At 37.3% G+C, this 14,530-nt stretch overlaps 1 protein-coding gene and 1 long non-coding RNA gene across 2 annotated transcripts; one reads left to right on the top strand and one right to left on the bottom strand.

Annotated features, from left to right (window-relative positions):
- Window positions 1–960: 960 nt before the first annotated feature.
- ctsba (cathepsin Ba) lies at window positions 961–9,202 on the bottom strand. The gene is made up of 11 exons (XM_015024989.1): window positions 9,086–9,202; window positions 5,858–5,981; window positions 5,703–5,788; window positions 4,241–4,355; window positions 4,010–4,125; window positions 3,615–3,700; window positions 3,094–3,240; window positions 2,255–2,371; window positions 2,022–2,150; window positions 1,638–1,719; window positions 961–1,554 (listed from the first exon to the last, which is right to left on the bottom strand). The coding sequence occupies exons 2-10, from the start codon at window positions 5,978–5,980 to the stop codon at window positions 1,646–1,648; spliced, it is 993 nt and encodes a 330-aa protein (XP_014880475.1). The 5' UTR covers window position 5,981; window positions 9,086–9,202; the 3' UTR covers window positions 961–1,554; window positions 1,638–1,645.
- A 2,567-nt stretch (window positions 9,203–11,769) lies between these two features.
- LOC106941856 (uncharacterized) lies at window positions 11,770–12,776 on the top strand. Its single transcript, XR_001423471.1, has 2 exons — window positions 11,770–12,211; window positions 12,625–12,776. It is a non-coding gene; the product is annotated as an uncharacterized LOC106941856 (long non-coding RNA).
- Window positions 12,777–14,530: the final 1,754 nt, after the last annotated feature.

Raw genomic sequence — 14,530 nt, 5'->3', positions numbered from 1 at the left:
TTCGCTATGCGGAGATTAGCACAAGCTTCCGGGGTTTAAGATTATGAAAATAGAAAAATAGTTCTGAATTAACTTTTAGAATGATTTAATTTCCAGCGTCACTTCGTAAATCATGCACTCGTTTACATTTTATTCAGGTAGCACCGTCATCCCGGCAGTAAAACTGACTGATCACGGTGAACAAAACTATAAAGGCTTATTTTAATTGGACAATTTATCTTGTTTACCAAACAAGAGACAAAAGTTATAGCAATAAATTTTTTAAAACAAATTTAGAAATGTATGTTCTCATTAAGTAAAAGTATAATAAGCATTGTACATACTATACTTAAAAATTTAAATGTACTGAATATTGTTAATTAAATGTTGAAGCAACTTTTTTTTTAAAGTTTGTTTTTTCAGTAACGCTACTTTTGAGTAACATTTCTGGATACTCAACCCACTAAGCAGCTTCACTTGTTTTAGCCACATAGGCACCAAACATGGAAATAAACCTACAGTATTAAAGTGAAACTTCTTGTTTGTACACAATCTTTGGTGTTTTAATTTCGTTATCTTCCAACTACAGAGCCTGCTGTAACATTCAGAGATCAACCAATAAACATTATATATTAAAAATAAGTTCAGGGATATTTTCCCTCAAGTAGAGGAAATGTTTCCACCTCCTTGGACATCAAATCAATTATGGTGCAAATCTGTACATATGAGCTCTGTTTCAAACAACTCGAAGCTTTAATGAAATCCGTTGTTTTGGTCAAGTTCATTATGAAAGAGCTATAATGAGCCAAAATATGCAATAAATAAAGACTAACTCAATATCTAATGCATATCACTTTAAATGTTCTTGTTGATTTAAGTGAAAGACATACACATCTCTAAAGAGTAAATTTCTTTCTAGTAAACAGTCTTATGAGGGTCTGTCTAAAACATAAATATAGAAATACAAAATGAGAACCACAATACTGGCAACCAAAGATTCATTTAATAAATTCAAATGAACAATTCCCAGCATTTGATCCTATTGGCAGTAAAAACTTCACTCCATTTCATTGTAATCTACTTTTAAAATGCTTAAAAATAACAGGCACCCATTACAGGCAGTACATTACGACAGTCGGTAGTACAGAGTATAATTTGTCATTAAAAAAAAAAAATGTATCAAGGGTCATTGCATGATGAAATGTGTTCTGAGAAACAGCTCTGCTCATTGGGGTGTTTTTAAAAACGCCATTCAGTTTGATGCTGCATTGATCTATAGATGGTCCTCAATTTTCATCAGTGCAACACATTGTTTCATCTTTATTACGAGACATCTGCTTTCCAAGCAATTAAAAGAAAAAAAAGAAGTAAAATATGGGAGTGTCCTAAAACAGACCAACATATAAAAAAAATAAATTGTGTGCAACAACAGTTTGTCTTCATCTCCAATCTGAAAATTCACTTAAAAAGTACAAGAGTTTGAATTCCCCTCCTGAAATGCCATGCTGTGCAGAAGTATACTTTGTTCAATGACAGTGGAGTGTGGCGCCCTCTGGCGGTCCCGCAGCATAAAACCTGGAAGTAGAAACAAACTTCATGAAGTCATATTTAACGTAACATTTTCCTTTTAAATAGTCACTGGTCATTACTGAGCTTACCTTGGGTTTTACTTGGGGATTCCAGCCACGATCTCAGACTCAATGCCACAGTGATCTGATCCCCGGAGGATTTTAAAATATCCTGAAAATTAAAGCGATAAAGTGAACTTGGTATATTTAATGTTCAGTATAAAACGAGAAATCAGTAGAGGCTCTTGACCGAGTGAAAGCATATATTAGGTTACAGCTTTGTGTGGGTTAAAGATTCACACGATATGAGGATTAATTAGAATAGACACACATCTATAAGCATGCTGGATCTATAAAATTGATGTCCAGATTAGCTTTTTGTCCTGGTGTGTCTTCAGTTTGACACATTATCAAAATGTTAACACTGGAGCCTAGTGCCTGCCATTTAGTTAATGGTAGTAATTTCCTGCTCACCATTATCACCCCAGTCAGTGTTCCAGGAGTTTGCACAGAGCCAGTAAGGAACACCATTTTCCTCTCCCCAGCCCAGGATCTTAATGGCATGTCCTCCCAAAGCAGTTCCTGACACGTGCTGATACACACCTGAGGAGAACAGAAGAGATGGTGTAAGGAAATCAGGAGCAGTTACCATTTCACCTGTCTGCTGAGATTATATTTGTAAGAGTACTTTATGCTGCTTTTCTTACCAGATTTGTAGGAAGGGAAATCTTCGTAGACTGTAAACGCTCCCTCTACAGGTCCGTTCTTGTAAATCTCTGATTTGATCTGATCTTCTTCTGATGGTACGCCATAAGCCGTTTTACCTGCAAAATACTTCAGGTTAAAATTCTGTATGTTCCCCATGGTGATGATTCTTAAAGGTCACCCATTATGCTTCCGTGAACAGGTCAGAAAACATCTAAGGGCTATATAAAACGTGGACATTGCATTTTTTGCATAAAATCATTCTTAGGTAATACGATTTTATTGAGGTCAGTTCTGCCCATTTTGATTCCTTTCAGAATGAGCCATTTTAGGGCCTCCTGTCTCTTTAAAACTGAATAAGCTCCTGCTGGCCACTCACACGTGAAAATGGTTGCAAACAGGTGGACAATTATACTACTGTACATCTTTGAAAAGCAGCGCAGTGCCTGTCGAATGTGACTTAACATTTGGGAGTTTTCTGAAACATCGCTTTCTCCAGACGTCAAAAAACATGAATGTTTTTGTCAAAAAAAGAAAACAGCCGAGTGTTTTAAGCAGTTGGGTTGTTTTTAGAAACAGTTGAGACCCAAATGAAAACAAACGCATGTAAAAAGTAAATTTTGCATAATATGTTCCCTTTAAATACTTCTTTCAAACAAGCCATTTTTAAACAGCAGCAGAATTAAATCTTCACATCTTTTTGTCATTAAATGCGTCTTGAATGACTGATTTTGTCATTTCTACAAGACTATGTTTAGCAAAAATCAAAATAAAAACAATCAGCAGCAAATATGTAAAATCAGAGCAGTTCTCATGCTCATCTGCTCTGCAGCATTCTTACCATAGTGTTTGTCATTCTCATAGTTTGGTGTGTATCCAGCCTCACACTGTGTAACACACTGCGGCGTGTCGCCGCCCTCCCCAGTGCAGGGAGGTCTGCTGCCGTTGACGTGGTGCTCACAGGGTTCGATGGTGTACGGTCTGCAGCCTGCAAGAAACACAAAGACTCAAGTTTTACCACAGACTAATCACTCACTTTAGCATCCCAAAACTGAGAAACACTGTTGGAGAGATTTTAATCAGACAAATATCAGATACTGAATGTACACCACTGCATAATTTAGTGGGAAAAACAATGCAGGGCACAAAATAGCCCTACACAGACCTCATCAAAAGGTGGCAGTCTGTTTATAAATTCTGAAACTTAAAAGGTCTTCATAAATAACCAGAAACAAAGAATCCGCTATGATTTTTAAAACTTCAAAATAAATACTTTTTAGAAGAAGATTTCATCAAGAAAGAATAAACCATCTGCACCACTGACACCAATTCAAAACGCAACACTTGTGTAAATGAACTTACCAATATGAGAGTTGTAGAGCCCTCCAGTCACCAGTCCATTTGTGGTCCAGAAGTCCCAAGCATTTGGAGGGTAGCCACCATTACATCTTAAACAAAAAACAAAATATAAATTAATCACCATCTCTGTAGACGCACACATTCAGCCTCTGTTTTTATGTTTTCTTCCAGTAATTATCCTGCATTACGTTCAGAAACTGCAACTCATTTTGGAGTTACATAACCACAAGTTACCTTGACAAAAAAGTGTTTTTAAAGGATTATTTTGTACACTATCCACTTAACATTGGCTTTATACTTTGAACAAGCACAACGCTAACCAAGTGTTAAATCATGGTTTTAGTCACTGACCAAGCTAATAATTATGTCCAAAGGAAGACAAACTTTGAAGGACCTACCCCATTCCACAGCTGTCGCAGCAGGTGAGCAGATCCTGAGCGGAGATCTCCACACTGACCTTCCCGCTGGTGTGAATGCAGATACGGTCAGAGATGGCCTCTGCTGCACCAAACGCCTAAAGGCAGAACAACCACATGGCATGAGAATTACGAAAATAAAAGTGTTCAAAGTTTTATTAAAAAAGTGGACGCTGAATTTGCATTTATAATTTAGCGATGAGTTTTCCTCACCCAGCAGGATCCACAGGAGCCCTGGTCTCTGATCTCCCTCAGGGTGGGACAGTTGGGCCACTGCTCTCTGGAATCAAATTCTGCTGGCAGCTTCATGCCTTCTGCATACTGAACCCTGAAGAGACACATGACTGGTGTGAGTGTTACCCCATGAAACCATTTACTTTACATGTTTTAAAATCAGCAGAAGCTGCAACATATTACTTTGAGCAACTGGAACCATTAATATCGAGAAATGTTAACCTGTTTTTGGCAAAATGGCTCAAGCCCCTTCAGACAGGAGGGAGAGCATCTGAACCTAAAATTAAGTCACCACAGACTCTGAACTGAACGTAGCTTAAATGGTCGGTTTCAACATTTAAATGTGCTCTTATTATAACTACTCCACTGTTAGTACGGTTGTTTGTTGAGGGTGGTTGTTCAAGGTGAGCCTAAACCTCAGGCTTAAAGGTGATTTATTGTGCTTCCTTGAAAAGGTTAGGACAGGCTTACGCAAGACATGTTCGTTCCATTTTTTTTGCACAAAATCGTTCTTAGATAATGAGATGTTAGTCTGCTCAGTTCTGCCTGTTTTGAGCTCCTTGAGATGTTTTAGAGCCTCCTGTCACTTTAAATCCAAATAAGCTGCTGCTGGTGGCCACGACCCCCAACTCAACATTGGTACTCCTGGGAAAATGGCAGCAAGTGGTTTCTGAATTGCAAGTCAACAACAAAACACTTCTCTTTTCCAGCAGCCATTGTACAGAGCATACAGCAGTAAAACCAGCTGACCAAACATCCTGGAACTCAGCTTGTGTTGCTAGGAAACAGGACTCCGTTGTTGCTAGGTAACGACAGAGTGCCCGTTGAATGTGACTTAATATTCAATTTAATTTTAGAATTAAATTGAATTTTGATTTTGAAATGGCTTGTTTTACAGACAACAAAAACATTAATTTATTGTCATAAAACAGCTTGCCATTTTTTTCTAAATGCTTGAGTTGTTTACAGAGGCAGTTGAGATCAAACCGGGAGTGTAAAAACATGCAAAATGTGAATTTTTCACAATAAGTCCCCTTCTATTCCCCTCCATTCATCTAATGAGCTCACCAGCGTTCCCATCACTGACGGACAAAAGCATCCCCACAACATGACAGTTTTGATATAAACAGTGTTTTGAGTCTACATCAAAAAAGGTTGAGATTTGGTCTCTTGTATTCAGTTTAAACATAGATTACACATAGCTGTACCTTTAAACACAACTGGTTTAACTGGATTTTATTTTGGGGGGGTATCAGAAGATTTTTTTCTTAAGCCATGAATCATTTTCCTCCTAATGCTCCATGATGAACTGGCTTGTTTTGGTTCATAAAAAGCATCAAAAATATTGAAGGTAGAAGTTGAAAATGCAAATAGTTCAATAGGATTTATAAATGCATTGCATCTAGAAATATTACATTAATGTTGACCTTGTGAGACTTACATGACAGGCAGCTTAGGTCCCTTAAGCAGAGTGCCGCAGAGGTTTTTGACATAGGCGTAGTCAACATCACGGAAGTTGTGGCCAGCCTGCAGAGTGGAAATATGAATTAGTAAAACAGTCTCAGGATTCTGAAGGAAAAACAAGAATAAACTCACCTTCCAGGTTGTATTGAGCTTATTGATGTAGTTGACCATTTCACCGGACAGAGGACGGATGTGGGGTCTGGCCAGGCTCACAGACAAGCTGGCAGCCAGCGCCAGGAGAGTTGCACACAACATTCTGCCCAACACACACAACAAGAAAAAAAAATTAACAAAGGGGGGAAAAAAAACTAACATTTTCAATGTTTTTACTCCATGACTAAAGCATGAAAATGTTGCACCTGGTTGCACAACGTTTCCCTCTTAGATACACTCCTAAAGCTGCTAGTTCAGCAAAATGTTACAGCAGATTAGACATTCCCACGCCTGACGGAGATACAAGTACAAGGAAAAAGCAGCAACTGTTCTCAGTCAAGCCTCCTACAATGTTAACAAACCGCATCACTAAACATGATCGAAACCAAATGCAAGACACGGAAAATACTAACCAGAACACTTGGAGGGGTAAATTCAAGGCTAGGGCTGGGTGATGTGGACTTAGTATTTTATTATGATATTTTGTGGTAATAATGTGATAAAAAAAGTCATACAAACTGCTCTTAAGGACGCCACCTACTGAAAGAAATGTGATTTACATCAAACTGCACAGGGTAGCTGCATCAATCATATTTTTGAATTTCTTGATATTTTTTCAGTTTAATAAATTTTACAAATATTTCCAATAATCCGGTCAGTTTTAAATTTAACATCATTAATTGAAATTTATTGAGCCAACAATAAATATTACAAGAAAATATCTTTGATAAACAGTACTATAAGTGCCCATCCCAACTCAAGTCTGCAGATACCGTTTATATTACGCAAATACAAATGTTTTAAGAAATAGATCATAACCATGGTTTATTAAAGGTAACCAGAAGATGAAAGAAGTCCAGCTAAAAAACAAAAGTATAGTTTGTGGTGCAAAATAAAAGCAGATTCCTTTTATTTTGTTTTTTAATACTTTGTTCCTCTTGGAAAGTCTCCTTCTCACCACAAACACCTGTTTGGGCCTGCATCCCTCCTGTAAGTTTTAAACCTAGAAATTCTTGAGAAACTAGTAATGAATCACATGACAGATGATCATGAGTTACTGTCACCAAAAGAGAAGCAGAAAAAAGTTTCCCCTTTTTAAAAAGGGTGTAAGCGCCAAGAATGTGGGAAGAACTGCTAGTCATAAAAATCAGCAAAAGGCATAGTATATTAATGAGGAATAAACAAAGATTATTATAAATCTTATTCAGTTTTAAATACCAAATCTTGTATACAGGTAAACTTGCTTGCCTTTGACTCCTATTGAGGAATCTTCCAATTTATTTTAATAAATGGTTCAATTAAAAAATTTCCAGTAAGATTTAGAGGAAGTGAAACACCAGCTCTGCCTATCTGCATTTCTCACTTCTCAAAAGCAATTAAAACTTCATAGCTTGCTTTCAAAGCTCCAGGCAGCATGACTGACAAAAAGCTGCCAAGTCACTGGAGAATGCACAAACAGCCTCCCCTCAGTCACAAGCCGCATGCGAACTCTCAGGTTAGAAGGCTGAGACCTTTTTTTTTTTTTTTCCATTAAGAGGTTTAAGATGACATCATAACTTCATGAGTCAGCAGCAGATCAGGCCCCAGAAATGACTGATGACCTTTACAAAAATCTTTCCAGTACTGATGATGGCTCAGCCTCAAACAGGGTCTCTGAAGCCCTCAGAGGATTTTTCCACTTAGATATGCCATCTAAACGGAAAACCTAGCTAACTGATCTTAGCTTAGAGTAGGGCTTCAAAACATTTCATGATCTAAGCATTCCATAGCAGTTGATAGATGGTTATTGATTAGTTCTGTTTTAATTGATTAGTTCACCACTAGTTTGAAATGCTCTCGAACTGGTGGTGTGACCTTTCCTCTTATCCAGTTTTTACTCCACCCGGTTGTTTATTTTTAAGCCGTTATGAGATATAAGTGGCAAACCTTAAACTGCTGCTGCAGTGCCAGTTACTCTAAAGGTTGTTGCTAGGTAACAAAAAAGTGATTGAGTTGCTAGGTAACCAAAGAATGCGCGAGTTAGTTGATTCCACCAACTTTGCTCAGCTGGCTGTGAGAAGTTGGCCGGCTAAAGCCTTTCCTCTGCCTAAATCCCCCAGAATGCTGTGCGGTTCTTGATCAGAGTTCAATGATTATTTCATCAGTTGTTCTATTGATTAGTCACATGTCTATTGCAATATATATTGATTTTTTTTGTCCAGGCCTAGCCTTATGTGAGGTCATCAGACGCTTATCCATGTCAAACTTATTTAATTTTTGTGAATTTTAGTGCAGTTAAACAGCCAAACTGAAAAATAATAATAATAATAAAAAAAAACAGACCTTGACATGTTGTACTAAAGGGGATAAACTAAGTCCAGTATGAGTTTGATTTAACAGTAAAGTTCATTTGGTTCCTTTAACTGGGCCATTTAGGGCTGTATCAGCATTTATGGTGATGAATAGGTGGAGTAAATTAATGTTTCACAACATTCCCTTTCTGTGAGAACAAACGAGGTGACAGAGATTGGCAAAAAACCACAGGCTCTTATCAGAAACTCACTGACAATAAAACCTGAGAACAGAGGGCGAGCAGCCATTTTACAATCAACTTATGGATTTATTTATTTTTTTACCGTTACATTAAAGGTTTTTATTTTAAACTTAGAGTTATTTAGCCGAAGTCTGTCAGGTGTTTTGATCCCCTTCTGTAACATTTAGATTTGACATAAGCCATTTTGTCTGGGCCTTCTTATAAAAACGGTTTCATTTTCCATTTCCTTCTAACTGACTTCAGTGTCATGTTTCATAACCTGCTGTACGCCTTTGTGTGGAAAGGGAGTGCAGTTTTTCTGCACCACTTTTCTTTTTTTGCTTGTTTTTTTAAATCCACATTACTATACGAGTATATATCAGGGCCCATGTTTGAACCAATTTGCACCACCTGCTTCATGTTTACCTCGAAGGGTACAGCTAACAAGTAACTGCTGTTAAAAACGTGCAAATCAAGACCAAAAAATAAATCCAAAGAAAGCATAGCCTGTCTTAATCGTGTCTTTTCACTCGATCTTTAACTTTAATTTTAAAAAACAAGAAGCGTAACTAAGTTAGCTGTGTAGTTTTAGCAAGTATTTTTGTTAAATGTGGTTTATCCAACCACTTATTTTCGTAGAAACCCATAACGACCCATTTTCTTAGAAGCTCCTACGTAAGAAAATAACAACCTACCTGTCGCTTATTGATGGGTTTTTGGTGTCTCCTTACTCTGCGGGTCGGCCCAGTTCGACCCTCCAGTCTCTGCCTGTTGTTTTACTGTGGGTCTGGTCGTATTTATCGCTGTGAACACGTGAATCGGTCACATGAACGCAGCTCATGTGATCCTGCTGACTAACTGTGGCTTTCCGCTCCTTCCTCTTTAATCTGAAATGAGGTTCGCTTCCTTGTTGTTGTCTTCCTCACTGATTTAATGCACATTAAGCAATAATGTGAATCTTTATCTTGATAATGAAATAGAAATATGTAAAATTGACCAAGGTCGGCTTTTCTCAATCTATCTGAACAACTTCGATTTAACCACTAGACGGCGCCAAAAATCAACCATCACTTGTTTTTTTCTGGTTATGAAAACCTTCATAAACGGACAATTCTTTGGAAATGTTTTCACACCTCAGACTTTTTAATACTTTGTTATAACACCAAAATTTAAAGCAACATAAAGTAACATGTAGCTGTGAAGGAGAGGGGAAAATTATGGTGCCAAAATGTTTGATGTGTTCACATCCCTGCTTTATTTGCAGTTTTTTTATTCAGTTGTTTTTATACACATTTTGTAATTTTTTTTTATGTCTCTGCTCATGAGTAGTTTCACATTTCTGTTAATTGGAGTATTGTCTTTGTAATAACAATATAGTATAATTTTTGTGATGTAAATTCTCTTATTCTTCTTTTCTGTCTTTATATTTCTTACCTATAGTTTGAATATGCATGCTTGTATTTACATTTGATTTTACCCACTCTGACCTATAAATGATATTTATATTCCTTTTACAAATTAAAATGTGAAAGGTGTGGTGTGCATTTGCATTCACCTTTTTCCCTCTAAATCCACTGAATAAAAAACTGTGCAACCAGCTGAATTAAGAACTATTTAATGCCAGAAATACTTTTAGATACACAGAAATTCACAGCTCAGAATCTCGAGACATCATTAGTCATTCACTACATAAAGAAGTAGGAAGAAGAAAGCCATTAAAGTTGCTTGCAAGCTGTGTAGGGAACAGTGAACATGTGGAAGAAAGTCTCCTGGTCAGGTGAGACTAAATTTTCCTGACAAGTGTTTCAAAGCCTTGTGCAATAAAAAATAATCAAAATTTACACATCAGAACAAAATTGTTGTTACCCCTCTTTTAATGACAAACAATGGTTACTGAAAATTAATGAAAGTAATAATAATAATAATAATAATAATACAAAATTAATGAAGATTAACCAATAAAAATCAGACATCGCTTTAGAAACATGGTTCAACAGAATCATTAAAAATAAATTAATGAAACGGTCCAGTCAAAAATGACATACTTTGCTTGAAAATTAAATACATTTTTAAAAAAGTGTTAAATGCAATTCAAAGAGCAGCAATTTAAACTGGGGAAAGCTGATGTAGCTACAAATACAGCAGTTTTTGGCTCACGTTTGGGTCATTTTGTCATTTTTTATTATTGGTTAAAAGGCCAGATGGTTACAAAGTTCATGTTTTTTCTTTCATTTATCTAAGCTCACATGGTTATGACTTTTATTCAATAGTCATTTTTCTGTAGTAATCACTGCAAAACCACAGAGAACATGTTGACTGCTTGTACACTTTCTCTTCCTTTTATTAATCTGTCACCTGACTATCAGACTGATGAAACTGACAAAAAAAAACACAATGAACTCAGCTGTTTTTTTTGTCAGAAGAACAGACACTTAGGAACACAAGAGAGTTTTTATACCACACCTGTGAAACCATAAGACTGGTTGCTGTAATGCCAGTAAAGGATTTTCCATTGATTATTGAGAAGGGTGTGAATATTTATTTTTCTTCATGCTATTTTTTGGAATGAAAGTAAATTTAAAAGTTCAATAGTTTTATGTTCAAAACTGTCTTTAGACTCCATCTTCTTGGTTGAATGTAAAATAATGTCATATCTAAATCTGCCAGACTTATTTTTGGTCTCAAAATAAGAACTGGCTAGAATCACAACACATTTCTAGCACTGCTCAGAAAACTGGACAAGATAAATAGACAACATTAATAAAACATTAACATTATAAATATGTAAATTGCAGTTTGACAAAGTAATGAAAAAAGTACTAGAGTATTTGTACTAAATAATGAGTAAATAAAACAGTAGATTTATAACTAACACGGTACTTTCCAAGAACAAATAAATTGTGGAATAAATCTGGAATGTTTTGTCTGCGCACACCTGCTGTTACGGAAAGTGACCGAGGTACAAGGAACAGTGAACTTCCATATTTCAGTCCTTTAAAACAGTTTGATGCAAAATGAGTTAAAACAATTATTCATTTAAATAGTTAAGAGTTAGATTTTCTCATGGCCTTTTTTTTGACAGAGGAAATGCCACAATGAGGTTTGCTAGCTTGGTGGAAGACATGCCTCGATTTACAACATCTTAAAAATGTTGGTGGATGAAAGATGACATAGAAGCAAAATGTACCACAAGTATGTGCAATTTAGGAGAGTGTTTTTTTGTTGTTGTTTTTTTGCGCATGATTAGCTAAGGGAAGTGTGAAAATGCAGAATAAAAGTGGTTAGTGCCCCCTGCTGGTGGGTAAAAGCTTACGGCTATCTATTACCTGAAATATGTTGCGCTTGCACGGAGATGTTAAGTTTAGTGCGGTTGCCTTACATTGTTTTTCATATTTTTGTCTACACTTTGCAATTATTTGCTCACACCATAAAGGTTTAGGCTGTCTAAAAATATAAAAAGATATATCAGAAGTAATTTCCAAAAATATTCACATGTTGTGTAGAATTTCTGCACCCAGTCTAGTGTTTAGTTCCGTGTGTAGTTTAAGATGGAGCAGCTTAGCCCAAACTGTTTCATTTTACAAATTTAAACTGCCACATGTACCATTTAGCTTTGACCCTAAGATTATGTGATGGAGATAATCAAAAGAAAAATATAGCAGTTCTATCGCTTCTTGGTGCCAGATAAAAGGTCTGTGTCGCTGTTGGTCCTTCGCTTACGGCCATACCACCCTGAACACGCCCGATCTCGTCTGATCTCGGAAGCTAAGCAGGGTCGGGCCTGGTCAGTACTTGGATGGGAGACCGCCTGGGAATACCAGGTGCTGTAAGCTTTTGCTGGCTCTTTCATTAATTTATCTGTTGTGAAAGACGACACTGAAGCAAAATGTGCCAGGAGGATGAGGAAATGTACAAGCTTTTGTTTCGTGCTGCTGAGCTAAAAAGTGCCAAAGTGCAGGTCGTTAGTGCCCCCTGGTGGTAACAAAAGCTTACAGCACCTGGTATTCCCAACTTTGAATGTTTGAAGACGGTTTTCTCCAATGTTTCGGTGAACAATTGTCGTCTAGTCAGCAGTTGTTTTCACAGAGGAAATTCCTATATGAGGTTTGTAAATTTAGTGGAAGAGACGCCGAGACTGACAGCAGCGTATTGTTAGCTGGAGTGATGAAAAAATGCTGGTGACAATGAAAACAACCTGGAAACAAAATGCACGGCTCTCGCTTCTTGGTGACAGATAAAGAGTCTGTGTGGCTGTTGGTCCTTCGCTTACGGCCATACCACCCTGAACACGCCCGATCTCGTCTGATCTCGGAAGCTAAGCAGGGTCGGGCCTGGTCAGTACTTGGATGGGAGACCGCCTGGGAATACCAGGTGCTGTAAGCTTTTGCTGGCTCTTTCATTAATTTATCTGTTGTGAAAGACGACACTGAAGCAAAATGTGCCAGGAGGATGAGGAAATGTACAAGCTTTTGTTTCGTGCTTCTGAACTAAAAAGTGTGAAATGCAGAATGCAAATCGTTAGTGCCCCCTAGTGGTGGCAAAACCTTGCAGCACCTTCCTTGTTTACTTTTTTCACATTGATTTAGATGTGAACTGTTTTGTATTTGATATTTTTTCCTTTTCTTTGACATGTGAATTTTATTATTTATTTCTCAGTTCCTGTTGACTCAGAGCCATCTGCACCTTCCCAGCCTGGATTGAGTAAAGACTTGGCCTCGTTTCTACTACAACTGGCAGTCAACACTGGCCCTCAGCCGGGGCCAGACGACTATAGTTTTGCTGTAAACACTCTCCCTCATCTGCGAGGAGAAAAGTCCTGAGCCAAACTAGGCGCCTGTTAATGTCAATTAAATATTTGGAAGTGAGGCCAACACAGACTGCACGGTTTTCTTCACTTCCACTGCTGCAGCAGCTAAAACCACAGACAGATCATGGTTAAATAACAATGCATGTTATTGTTACACGCACCAGGACTGGTGTCAGTGTTACAGATGCTGATTTTCCTGTAAACAGGATAGAACAAGTAGGAGTGATGAGGCAGAACCAAATCTGAGCTTCACAAATCCTCCTGGAATCTCTTCTGATTTATTACACATTTCCACCATATCTGATCTTTCTTCAAAATAATCATTGTGTCCATGTTATTTTCGTTGCCATTCTAGACAATATACCTATGTCACACACGTAAGTCTCAGAATAACCCCCATTTGTTACCCCATATGCTACTGCATAAACAATTTATAATGTATTTGTACTTGTTTCCTGTACACCAACATGCTCACAGAAAGACAGAAAATTGCCCTCTGTTCCTCCAGCGCCTGTTAGTTTAGTTGCTATGACAACGGTAAGTAAAACACAAGTAAAAACGTGATACCTCATACTAACCTATAAACATGATAGAACAAGTCGAAACTAATGTGAGCTTCACAAATCCTGCTGGAATCTGTTCTGAAGACAGTTGTCAGTTACGCAGACTCTGGAGAGACTACAAGCGCACACTGCCTCCTAGTGGCAGCTTTCTGCTACTGCAATAACATTCATAGCAATAGACGCCAACTTTCGATATTTAAAATATACACAAGGCAAGGTAATTTTATTTATATAGCACATTTTCAGCAACAATGCAATTCCAAGTTCTTTACACTAATTAAAAGGAAATACAAACAAAATAACAAACTATAGGAAAGAAAAAGAAGAAAGAGAGCTAAATTATTTTCTGGGTTAAATGTAATATAAACTAAGCAGTGGTGTTCCTGTTAAGCATTTCTAGATTATAAGTTCATAGTTTTTCTAATTCTAATTCTGATTCTATTTCTGGGCTGTATAATATTGATCTAAATAATGCGTACTCCACAATTTCTGATATTACTAATAAACTAAAATAATCATTTTCTGGGTTAAATAGGGAGTACTCCACTGTTTCTAACAAGCTAAAACAAAAAAGAGGAAAATGGCAACATTCAGACAAAACAATGGGCAAAACAGAGACATAAGTGAAGGCTGTGACGTCAAAGGGCCATGAAACCATGAGGCTGAGGCTCTTGGCAAGTCCGATAGAGGTGGAATGTCCTTGGGAGTGTTCAGCTCCACAGCTCCATACAGGAGGGGTTGAGGAGGGAAGAGCGTTGTGTTTACATATC

This window comes from Poecilia latipinna, unplaced genomic scaffold, assembly GCF_001443285.1.
Source record: "Poecilia latipinna isolate Pla-1442-1.1 unplaced genomic scaffold, P_latipinna-1.0 Scaffold3902, whole genome shotgun sequence".
Classification (NCBI taxonomy): domain Eukaryota; kingdom Metazoa; phylum Chordata; class Actinopteri; order Cyprinodontiformes; family Poeciliidae; genus Poecilia; species Poecilia latipinna.
The sequence above is the reverse complement of the archived record's forward strand: the minus strand, read 5'-3'. Positions and strand labels throughout refer to the sequence as shown.